The 12,508-nt window shown below is 47.1% G+C and overlaps 1 protein-coding gene across 1 annotated transcript in view; it reads left to right on the forward strand.

Annotated features, from left to right (window-relative positions):
* Positions 1-12,508, forward strand: part of LOC105480319 (transglutaminase 4) — a 40,781-nt gene that overhangs the window by 4,202 nt on the left and 24,071 nt on the right. Inside the window, exons 2-4 of the mRNA XM_011738988.2 lie at positions 6,672-6,845; positions 9,203-9,309; positions 12,114-12,243. Coding sequence (XP_011737290.2) covers positions 6,672-6,845; positions 9,203-9,309; positions 12,114-12,243 — 411 coding nt within the window. The remainder of the gene's footprint in view (positions 1-6,671; positions 6,846-9,202; positions 9,310-12,113; positions 12,244-12,508) is intronic.

Genomic DNA, 12,508 nt, shown 5'->3' on the forward strand with positions numbered 1-12,508 from the left:
TCCTATTTGTGATTCTTTATGATTCCTAAATAAGAGGATTCATGTCTCTCATGCATTTTGGAAAGTTCTCAACCATCACCTCTTCACTGCTGCTCCCCATTCTTGATTCTCTCCTTTCAGAACAACTATAATATATAGTTTAGACCTTTCCATCCAAGACTCCACGTCTCTAAACTGCTTTTCATATTTACTTCTATTAATATTTCTCTAGGTTGTATTATAGGTATTTGTTTCCAGTCTATTTTCTAGTTCACTGATTCTCTTTCAGTTATGTCTATTTGCTATTTAACCTGTGAGTTTTTTTCATTTTGAGAACCATATTTTCATTTTTAGAAGTTATGTTTTAAAACATTTATCTGGTCATTCTTAATAGTGGCTTATTCCTTTCTCATCATTTTGATTTCTTCTCTTATGTCCCTAGCCATCTTTGACTTGGCTATTTTATGATCTCTTTCTCTCTGTCTCTGTCTCTGTCTCTCTCTCTCTCCCTCTCTCTTTCTCTCTCTCTCTCTATATATATATACACACACACACACAGTATATATGTATATATGTGTGTATATATACATATATGTATATGTGTGTGTGTGTGTATATATATTATATACTTTTTTTTTGAGACGGAGTTTCACTCTTGTTGCCCAGGCTGGAGTGCAATGGAGTGATCTCGGCTCACTGCAACCTCTGCCTCCTGGGTTCAAGCAATTCTCCTGCCTCAGCCTCTCGAGTAGCTGGGATTACAGGCATGAGCCACCAAGTCTGGCAAATTTTTTTTTTTTGAGACGGAGTTTCACTCTGTCGCCCAGGCTGGAGTGCAGTGGCTCACTCTGCTCACTGCAAGCTCCACCTCCTGGGTTCATGCCATTCTCCTGCCTCAGCCTCCTGAGTAGCTGGGACTACAGGCGCCCGCCACTACGCCCGGCTAATTTTGATTTTGTATTTTTAGTAGAGATGGGGTTTCACCGTGTTGGTCAGGCTGGTCTCGAATTCCTGACCTCAGGTGATCTGCCCACCTCGGCCTCCCAAAGTGCTGGGATTACAGGCATGAGCCACCGTGCCTGGCCCTATATTTTTTAATATTTTATTTATTATTTTTTGAAATAAAGTCTCACTCTGTCACCCAGGCTGTAGTGTAGTGTTGTGAACATGGCTCACTGCAGCCTTGACCTCCCAGGCCCAAGTGATACTCTTGCCTCAGCTTCCCAACTGGCTGAGACTGCATGTGCACATCACCATTCTCAGTTAATTAAAAATTTTTTTTGCAAAGACAGGGTTTCTCTATGTTTCCCAGGCTGATCTTGAACTCCTGGGCTCAAGGGATCCTCCTGCCTCAGCCTCCCAAAGTGCTGGGATCATAGGTGTGAGCCACTGTGCCTGGTCTAGAGTCTATATACATTATTTTATAGTCTGTATATTATCTGATTTCTTGGATGAATACTTGTGTGGTTTGTGCTGAAATAGTGTATTTTCTGTTTTAAAATTTGGGGCTGTAAGCTCATCCTGAGTGTGACTTTATCTGTGGGAATTCCATAAAACTTTGGTGGAGAATGGATCACTCCAAAGATTGGCATTTATCCCCTAAACCAGTGACAACTGTGACTAGGAGCCAGTTTGTGCCTACGAGCCAAGGACAACTGTTTGTTTTACTTTCTCAGTTTGGGGGAATCCCAGACCTCTACAGAAAGAGGTGATGTTTGAAATTTTTCATCACTGGTATGCATTCTGCAGGGGCTGTGCTCCCACAAACAGTCTGGGAGACTCTCCAAGAGTACCTGCTGGCAGGTGGCAGTAGCCTCAGGCAGCAATGTGGACACCGGGGTGGGGGTGGTGGGGGATGTGATTTATTGTGGCAAAAGGTACAAAGAAAAATCAGCAAAGGGAAAAGACTGCTGGGGTGAGGTTCTGGGGGAACTAGGCAGGTGCTTCCAAGAGTCCTCTCCAGTGGAGTCACACAGGATGTGTTTAATTCCTTTAGCAATTAGTTGTGACATGTTTTTTCTCTGTGTGTCTCATTCAACAATCATAACTTTATTTATTTTTTGTTTTTAGTAATCTCTTATTCTCACTCAGACCTTTCATCTGGAATGGTTGTTTGCAAGAGGGACAAAAGCATTTTTACAGAAAAATATTTTAATACAATGTAACCAGAATAACACATCATATTCTGGAATTGGTCAGGACAAAATCCTGAATTTTTGAAAATTTTCAAAATGGTAGGTCGGGTGTGGTGGCTCATGTCTGTAATTCCAACATTTTTGGAGGCTGAGGCAAGAGGATCACTTGAATTCAGGAGTTTGAGACCAGCCTGGGCAATACAATAAGACTTTATCACCACAAAAAATAAAAAAGCCAGGTGTGGTGGTGCACACCTGTAGTCCCAGCTACTCTGGAGGCTGAAGTGGGAGGATCCCTTGAGCTCAGGAGGTCGTGGCTGCAGTGAGCCATGTTCACACCACTGCATTCCAGCCTGGGTGACAGAGCAAGGCCCTGTCTCAAAAAAAAAAAAAAAAAAAAAAAAAAAAAAATTCAAAGTAAGCTTAAATAATCTCTATTTTTTGTCCTGATCATTCATTCATTGAGCAGCCTAGAAAAGGTCAGTTCCTTTCTGGGGAAAGCTGCATTTAATACTCAAACTGCCTTACCAGGAGGAAGGAGAAGGAAATTGTATTAGTTTATTTTCTGTTGCTTATAAAAGAATACCTGAAACTCAGGTAATTTATAAAGAAAAGAAATTCATTTCTCCACCAGTTACGGAGGCTGAGACTCCAAGGTCGAGGAACTGCATCTGGTGAGGGCCTTCTTGCTATCTTGGACTTCCTGTGGAGTCCCAAGGTGATGCCGGGCGTCACATGGTGAGGAGCTGAGCGTGATAGCTCAGGTATCTCTTCCTCTTCTTCTAAAGTCACCAAGGTCCTCTTAAGTGCGTTTTTTCTTGTCATTTTAAGAGTCCCACTTGACCCACTCAAAAATATACATACAGGCTGGAAAATCATAAGCTTCTAAGGCTGACAATTTCACAAGAGCTCATTAGCAACTAATGCTAATTTTAGTTTAAAAGCAACTTTGCTTTTTAAAACTCCAAAAGTATATCTCCATCTGGAGATTGCCTGTCTTTTATGTTGTCTCCTTTTTTCCAGAGGCTTCATGGCAAAAATTATAGCAAAAATTATCCATTGCAGAGACTTTTGTTTTTTAATACTCAAAGAATTTAAATTCCAACCCACACACTGGTGGCAAAAAACAAGGATATTGTATTCCACTGACAGTTTTTCTTTGCAGGTTTCTCTGGTCATCTTGCATTTATGACACTGAAAGCATTAAACTGCTATATCAGTTTTCACCATCCATTCAAGTGCAGTAACTACCAAAAAAAATACAAAGCCTTTTTTTAAAATTTTTTTAGAGCTGGGGTCTCACTTTGTTGCCCAGGCTGGAGTGTTGTGGTTATTCACAGCTGCAATCATAGCTCACTGCAGCCTCGAACTCCTGGGCTCAAGTGATTCTCCCACCTCAGTCTCCCAAGTAACCGGGATTACAAGTATGTGACTCCAAAGGCATTTTTTAAAAGACAGCCCCAATGTGGCTTCCTGTAGTTCCAGGATGCCCCCAGCCTCCCAGATCTACCTTTAAGCAGTGCTCAGGTCACAGAGCAGTGCCCAGAAGAGGGTGAGGGAGGAGGCTCCAGTACTGCACATCTGTTACGTGCTGTATGTTGGTTTCTTAGGGCATTCATAACAAATGACCACAAATGGGGTTGCCTAAAACAACAGCAATTTATTATTCTCTAGTTCTGGAAGATAGACATCCAAAATGAAAATGTCAGCAGGGTCCTGCTCCTGCAGAAGCCTCTAGTGGAGAATCTTTCCTTGTCTTTCCTGGTTTCTGGTGGCTCCAGGTGTTCTGTGGCTTGCAGCTGTATCACTCCAGTCTCTGCCTCCATCTTCACATGACCCTCCCCTTGCCTCTCCATGTCTCTTATAAGGACACTTGTTATTGGATTTAGGGCCTACCTGGATAATCCGGGATAATATAATGACAAGATCCCTAATCACACCTGAAAGTCTCCTATTTCTATAAGGTCACATTCACAGGCTCCAGGTGGAGATATCTTCTGTGTGACCACCATTCAAGCCACTATATGCCCATCTGCCTAACATTAATGATGGCCTGCGTTTTATTAAGTGCCTACTGTGTGCCAGGCACTCAATGTGCACATTAGCCACCGAGGGAGGGACTGTGTTTACCATTCTAGGGAGATAAGGTCTTAAGAAGCTTCCAGAGAGATGACTGCATTTAGGATTTGGATTTCTTAACTGCTCTTTCGTGCTTCCTGGTACCAAAACCTATACCTTTACGCCTTGGGAACCCAGGTCACCCACCTGCCCAGTCCATGGGGGAGCAGGAATAAATCAGAACATGGGAGGGACTGTTAAAGCCCTTTTCCAGCTGTGATTGCTTTGCGGTTGGCTCTGGGCCCCACAGCAGGAGCTCTGCTGTCCAGGGAAATGAAGAAGCCTTTCAGGACGGCAGCTCCTGACAGCATGCTATGGTTTGAATATGTCTCCCAAAAAAATTCAGGGGTTGCCAATGTGGTGATTCTAAGAGGTGGGGCCTTTAAGAGGTGATTAGGTGATGAGGGCTCCTTCCCTGTGAATAAGATGAGGTGCCCCTATAAAGGGACCTGAAGGAGGGAGTTGGTCCTCTCTCGCCCTCTGCCTTCTGCTATGTTACAACGCAGCAAGAGGCCCTCACCGGATGCTGGTGCCTTGATCTTGGACTTCCCAGCCTCCAGAACTGTGAGAAATAAATTTCTATTCTTTCTAAATGACCCAGTCTCAGGTATTCCATCACAGCAGCACAAATGGGCTAAGATGCTCCAGCTAGCCATGGGCCCACCCCAAGGTTTCAGCCCAAGAAGGGGAGGCATCTGGGAAGGTAGGTCTGTCTGCCAGGTGGGCCTCCCTGCTGGAGGGAGCAGATTCCCAGGTCCCGGGAACAGTGCAGCAGTGCAGAGGGAAGGCCACTTGCTGGGGGCTTGCCTTCCTGGAGAACACTTGTCCAGGCCCCAATCCCAAAGCCACTCCAGCAAGAATGAGCTGTGCTGTCTACAAACACATCACTGGCCACATCCCCAAGGTCGCCCTCTGATGTGGGCGTGACCACTCCACCTATTTTGTAGTCACGAAAGTCCGCGTTTCCACGGCTGTCCTCCATGATCTCTGCAGAGGATGGGTTTCCTCTGTGGGTGAGCCCTCAGGAGCAGGGGAAGGTCCCTGCATCTCACCTCACTTTACGTCACAGGCCACAGTGGGGCTTCCTAATCTAGGGGTTCTCAATATGTGCCTCCCTGGGCCAGCAGCATTAGCATCATCAAGGAAGCTGCTGGAGTGGAGTGGCAGATTCTCAGCCACACCCCAGATGTGCTGAATCAGAAACTCAGGGTGGGCCCGGCAGTCTGTGTTTTACCATGCCCTCTGCACACTGGAATTGCCTGGAAAGCTTTGAAAACACAGAGGCTCAGCCCCACTCAGATCAATTGTATCAGAATCGCTGGGGGAGAACATAAGTAGTTTTACAACCCCCAGGTGGTTTCAGGGTGCAGCCAAAGCACATTTCCCTTCATGACTCATGAGCCTGGGAATAGTTTGAATTTTAAATAAAGGGAAGGGGTTTGGGTCCCAAGCTGAGGTAATACAAATGTCATTATAACAGACACATGGTAAGAAATACATGTGTTACAGAAAAGAGTGTATGTGGAGATTATTTCTTTTACTGAATGTACTTTTCACTTGAGCATTGAAGAAGAAAATCCCCTTTCTTTTTTTTTTTTTTTTTTTTGGAGAGGGTGCGGGGGGACGGAGTCTCACTCTATCACCCAGTCTGGAGTGCAGTGGTTCGATCTTGGCTCCTGATCTCAGGTGATGCGCCCCCCTCAGCCTCCCAAAGTGCTGGGATTACAGGCGTGAGCCACTGCACCTGGCCTTAAAAATCCCATTTATAGTGCAAGTAGTCTTGGCCTCAGATCATGGGAGCTCCTTGGTGCTTCTTCCTCGATTTGGATAAAAAGGCTTCACCCCAGCCACTTTGCACCCCACCCTTCTCTTCAGGATGTGAACTCTCACGTCGGGATGGTGTCCGACTGGAAGCTGACGGGAGTCTGGGCTGAACAGGAAGGGGAGCAAGCCCAGGGCTCATCTGTTCCCTCCTCAGTTTGCCTGCTCCCCTCTTTCCCTTCAGCTTTTGTGTTGATTAACGGAGAACACCCTGGCACTAGCTTTGTTCCTGAGGCCATGTCTACAGAGAGGGGGAGTTGGGGTGGGAGCCTTGCCTAACAGCCACTCACAGACTCACCCTGTCTGAGTCTCAGTTTCCTCACTTGTAAGATGGGCATGCAGCTACCTATTTTGCAGGGTTACATGACTGAGCACTTTAGTCCACTGCTCTCGGCTCATCCCCATGTAATCCCACAAGGTAGGTACATGCACATCCATCTTATAGGTGAGGAAACTGAGTCTCAGACAGATTCATAGCCAGCCAGAGGTGGAGCAGGAATGCCCGACTCTAAAACCCAGCTCTACCTCAATGCACTGTCAGATTTTGAACCGAGAAAGAGGTGATCAAGGAATAAACATTCTCTGTGCTCTCTTTCCCCACGTGCTGTGTGCTGACAGAGCTGAAAGTTCTCCTCGTTGACTTCTTGAAGCAGGAGAACGCCGTTTCTCACCACACGCGGGAGTTCCAAACGAGCAATCCTGTGTTCCGGCGAGGGCAGGTGTTTCACCTGCGGCTGGTGCTGAACCAGCCCCTACAATCCTACCACGAACTGAAACTGGAATTCAGCACAGGTGAAGCCTCGGGGCCCTGCTCATGGGGCTTGGGGGAGGGACCATGAGAGTCCCTGGATGCTGGAGTGGCCCTTTCTAGTCAGTCTGAGCCAGGAGTGCCTTCCCCTCTCTGATCCCCAGTTTCTCCATCTGTAAAGTGGTAATAATAGCAGGTATGATGAGAATAGAATGGGAAGCTCAGTCAGGACCTCACACATAGTGAGGCTCTGATTCCTTGGCTAAGCAGGGGAGGGGGCTGGAGCAGAGAGAGGAGGCGACTCAGCAGGAATCTGCCGCAGTGGGGTCTGGAACATTTTGTAGAGATGAATCATAGGACTGAGATGTGCTGATGCCATAACTGGGTGGGCTGGAGGTAAGCCAGTAATAATGATTAAAATATCATAGTTTGGTTGCAAAGATAATAGGAAATGGCTCACGCATTTGTTATAGTTAGGTAAATATATGTGCATAAGTACAACTAGGGGAACAGAGAAAATGTATTAGATTTTGTGACAGGTGGTGGGATAATGGAGGGGAGGTCTTCTTTAATGCTGTTTTTAAGCTTTTTTTTTTTGTTTGAATAGCTCAGTAGCTCAGTCTTTACTTTTGTTTTGTTTTGTTTTTGTTTTTTATTATACTTTAGGTTCTAGGGTACATGTGCACAATGTGCAGGTTTGTTACGTATGTATGCATGTGCCATGATGGTGTGCTGCACCCATTAACTCGTCATATACCTAATGTTTTTAAGTTATAAAAATAGATCAAGTAAGACAGGCATGGCAGCTAATGCCTGTAATCCTAGTATTTTGGGAGGCCAAGGTGGGCAGATCACCTGAGATCAGGAGTTCGAGACCAGCCTGGCCAACATGGTGAAACCCCGTCTCTGCTAAAAATACAAAAATTAGCTGGGTATAGTGGCAGGTGCCTGTAATTCCAGCTATTCAGGAGGCTGAGGTAGGATAATTGCTTGAACCTGGGAGGCGGAGGTTGCAGGGAGGTGAGATAGTGTCATTGCACTTCATCCTGGCGACAAGAGTGAAACTCCGTCTCAAAAAAAATTAGATCAAGTAGATCTACTTTACAAGATGGCATACAATAGCACTTCCTGGGAGAGCGCTCCTTTTGCTCCTTCTCTGAGTGAACAACAGGCTTAGGGTCTCCTCCAACGTGCTGGTGGGGATCAGTCAGAACAGCCGCCATTCCCTTCATCCAAGATGAAATAAGCACCTACTGTGTGCCGTGCCATGAGCTACCTGCTCAACGTGTGGACTGGGACCGTGCTGTCGCTGACTTTGTGACTTTATAGTATCCTGGGTCCATGTGCATTCCCTCACCCAAAATTTCCTGAGCACTTGCCGCATGCCTGGTGTTGCACTGAGCACTCTCCATGTGTGGCGTAGTGCGACTCACTCAACAGGTTTTTGTTGAGTACCTACTTTGTGCCAGGGAACCCAGAGGTAAAGCGGTCCCTGCCTCCTAGACTTGACCATACTAGCAGAGAGAGCAGTAAACAAAACTGCAAGATAATTTCAGACAGGGCCAAATATGATGAAGAAACCAAAAACAAGAGGCTCCTCCAGCAAGACAGAAAGCAGCAGGTCAGGGCGGGGATGACTCTGTCGGGGTTGGAAGGGCTTCCCTGGGAAGTGAGCCTGCTGAGACCCATGTCCCACCGTGTGAGGAGCGGAGAGCAGGGTGTTCCCAGCCATGAGCATGGGAAGTGCCAGGGCCCCGAGGAGGCAACACTTGTGTCACATGCTCTTTGTCACGAGCTAACTCTCTGGGGACCAGAAACCCAGTCATGACAGGGAGGAAAGTGGGGAGTTGGGGAGAAGCGTCACTGAGGGCCACCTGTGGGCTATGGAAAGAAGTTGGATTTGATTCTAGTAGTCCCTGGAGCTCATGACATAACCTGATGTACCTTTCAAAGAAGATCCTGCAACAGTATGTGGGGTAGGGGTGGTATCTGCCTCCTCCAGACGAGAAGAGTGAAGGTTAAGCAGTTCCCCTGCATTACGCAGAGTGGACAAGCGTGTGGGTCTGTGGCATGAGCCGGCGGGGTTAAACAAATGGTAACTGGAGTGAGCACGTGACAGAGGCAGGAGCTCTAGGGAGACCTGGATCTGATGGGTAAAAAGGGAGAATGTGGAGAGGAGGCAGGAAGCTCATGTAAATTGAGCAGAAAACTAAAACTGGACATGTGGGGCAGAGGGAGGCCCCTGCAGAATTAGAGGGGCTGGAGCCAGGGGACAAATGAGCCTGGAAAGGAGGGGTGGGGGCTCCGTGAGTGGGCAGTAGGTGCGGCCGAACTAGGGGAGATTGTCTTGGGGGTGACCCATGGCTGGGCCAATGTTTTTTTTTCCTTCGGGTGTCTCCAGGGCCAAATCCTAGCATCGCCAAACACACCCTGGTGGTGCTCGACCTGAGGACGCCCTCAGACCACCACAACTGGCAGGCAACCCTTCAAAATGAGTCTGGCAAAGAGGTGAGCACCCACCGGGCTGGCGGGCGGGCTGGCTGGCTTCTGGCGGATTCCTCCTAATGTGAGCAGCCCCTATCCCCTTCCTCACCTGTCAGCTGGCAATGTGGCTTAAAGCCATCCACAGCAGGGCATGAGAGAGGGGCCACGGCTCCAAACGTCTCTTTCCCCACTCAGCCTCCTCCAAGCACACAGTACCTCTGTGGCCAAACCTCCTACATGTCACCCTTCCCCTTTTCATTTCAAAGGGAACAGTATTCACTGGAGGGCACGAGCAGAGAGAAGTACGTAAAAATAACCCATGGTTCCACCAATTAATTTACCCATCCTTCCTTCCAGGCTTTTTCTATGTCATGGTCAAATACAAAGTGGGAGTCCATCTCATGCTTCACTCATTTGACAAGACCTAATGGATGTTTTCCACAGTGGCTCCTGCCTGAGTGTGTGGCTTACAGTGGCTGGTTTTCCACGCTTTTGGGGAGCACTGGGTGTTCACAGTTGTCTCCAGTCTTCCCGTGTTGTAAAGAACCATCTCTCAGGCAGATCTTTGAACTAGCTTATGGATATTTGCTTAGGCTAAATCCCTGGAAGTTTAATGCTAGGCTAATGCCATGATTTTAAAATGGCAGTTACATTGGGTTTTTGTAGAAGCAGGATCTGCTGGTGGAAATGAGATGAATGGGCCAGTTGCTGCTGGAATCCTCCCTAGTGCCCCGGGCTCTTCCTTCTTCTCCCTCCCATCCAGATCCCAGACTCTCAACCCCAATTTTGCATTTGAGTGTTTTTCAGGGTATCATGAAAATCTCTCCCGAGGTGGGCATGGGGTGGAGGCAGGAGCTGCATTTCTTTACTCAAAAAGTGTTATTTTTAAAGTTTTGTTTTTTAAATTGACATATAACACACATAAAAGACACAAATCTTAATGGTTTGCACAATGAATTTTTACATATGCATACAGCTGTGGGACCACCAGCCAGATCAAGGTGGAGGCCATTTCCTGTACCCCAGAAGGCTGGTTCTCCTGGGTTCCATTGTAATGAACAGTGAGGGCACAACCTCCTCCCCCTTGCCACAACAGGGGTGTGGGGAGTTAGCCTTGTGGATTCTGAAGTTGTAGCATACTGAGTTTGATCCCAGCTCCACCTCTTGGGCAACCTCTGTGAACCTCAGTTTCCCCACCAGCAAAATAATGACAATTAAACATTTATATATATTAGCTCATTTAATTTTCACAATGCTCTCACAAAGAAGGGGGCCTGTTATCATTCCAAATTTTTAAACCAGAAAACTGAGGCACAGGAGAGGTTAAGTAACCAGCCAAGGTCATATAGCCAGTAAGAGGTAGAGCTGGCCAGCCTGGGCAACATAGGGCTACCCCATCTCTACTAAAAAAAAAAAATTAGCCGGGAGTGGTGGCAGGCACCTGTAGTTCCAGCTAGTTGGGAGGCTTAGGTGGGAGAATCACTTGACCCCAGGAGTTCAATGCTGCAATGGCACTCAAGGCTACTTCTGCCATCACCAGCACCAGCTTCTCTCCAGAGGGTGCTGGACATCTTCTTGCCGCCTCAAATGTGGCACATTCTATGTCAACCCTTTTCCACACCTGCCCTTTCTCCTGGGGCCTTCCTGAAATCAAAAGCCATCAGGTGCCCATGCTAGAAGCCAATTGCACTCCAGCCTGGGTGACAGAGAAAGACTCTGTCTCACAAAAAAGCGGGGGAGAGTAGAGCTGGGATTTGAACTGAGAGCCTATTGCTCCTATGAGTTATAATAATAAGCATCTCATGGGAGGATCTTGAACCACAAATGGAAATGTTTTGTGACAAGGATGAGAATTATTATTCTTGGTACCATTGTGGCTACAGCAATATTGATGTATCCTAATTATCTCTCCAGCTATTATTTATCCTAAAAGACTGGATAGAGGCCTGGACGCCCTTGGACCAATGGCCCTCTGGGACTCTGGCTGCCTGTATTCCAAGAGAAATGTGTTTTTTTGGGTTTTTTTTTGCTGCAAAAGACAGTTGACATTTAACCTTTCCCCGGAGTTCCAGGCACTGGGCTAGGCACATGTATTAGTCCATTCTTGTCCTACTCTACTACTCTAAAGAATACCCGAGACTGGGTAATTTATAAAGGAAAGAAGTTTAATTGATTCACAGTTCCACATGGCTGGGGAGTCCTCAGGAAACTTACAATCATGGCAGAAGGGGAAGCAGGCACATTTTACGTGGTAGCAGGTGAGAGAGAGTGAGAAAGAGCAGGGGAAACTGCCTTATAAAACCATCGGATCTCATGAGAACTCACTGACTATCACGAGAACAGCAGAGGGGAAACTGCCCCCATGATTCAATCACCTCCCACCAGGTCCCTCACTCAACATGTGGGAATTATGGGGATTACAATTCAAGACGAGATTCGAGTGGAGACACAGAGCCAACCATGTCAGCACCTTAAGTGTGTTTTATCCACAGCATCTTCCCAACAACCTGGAGAGAGTATCACCTCCAGGCTGTGGTGAAGGGAGTGGTGAAGGGAGTGAATCTCAGGGAGGTGAAAATGCCCAGTCTGTCTAGGGCTCTTGCAAGACGTGCCAAAACTTCATGCTGTATGAGGCTGCTTTTCTTTCTCATGCATCCTGCCCTTGCAGGGACGCTCCTGGCTGTCCAGGGTCCTGACCATTCCTTGTCTCCAGGCTGGTTCCAGATGGGATGAGTTGTTAGGACTGATGGATTCTTCTGGGAAGCATTTGTAGGATTTGGGATCTGGCCAGAGGGGGAGATGTCCACCTTATCTTGTGGTTTGCTCAGGTCACAGTGGCTGTCACCAGCACCCCCAATGCCATCCTGGGCAAGTACCAACTATGTGTGAAAACTGGAAAACACATCCTTAAGTCTGAAGAAAACATCCTATACCTTCTCTGCAACCCATGGTGTAAAGGTACTGTGAATCTCAGGTCTGCTGGGGCATGGCAGGTGCCCCTGGCAAAACCTGCTATGTGCAATGCATAGTCTATGAGCTTTTGTTTGCTCTCAAGGTACTTGTAAACTAATTAAAGGGATGTGACCCAGGAACAGATTGCGGACACCATTGGAGCGTTTTCTTTGTGACCAGGCCCCTTAGAATGGAGGTCCTTATTCCCCGTTTCCACTTCTCCCCAATGCCTTGCCCTGCCCCAGCTGGCTTCTGCCTTCACCACTGTACA

The sequence above is a fragment of the Macaca nemestrina genome, chromosome 2, assembly GCF_043159975.1.
Source record: "Macaca nemestrina isolate mMacNem1 chromosome 2, mMacNem.hap1, whole genome shotgun sequence".
Classification (NCBI taxonomy): Eukaryota; Metazoa; Chordata; class Mammalia; order Primates; family Cercopithecidae; genus Macaca; species Macaca nemestrina.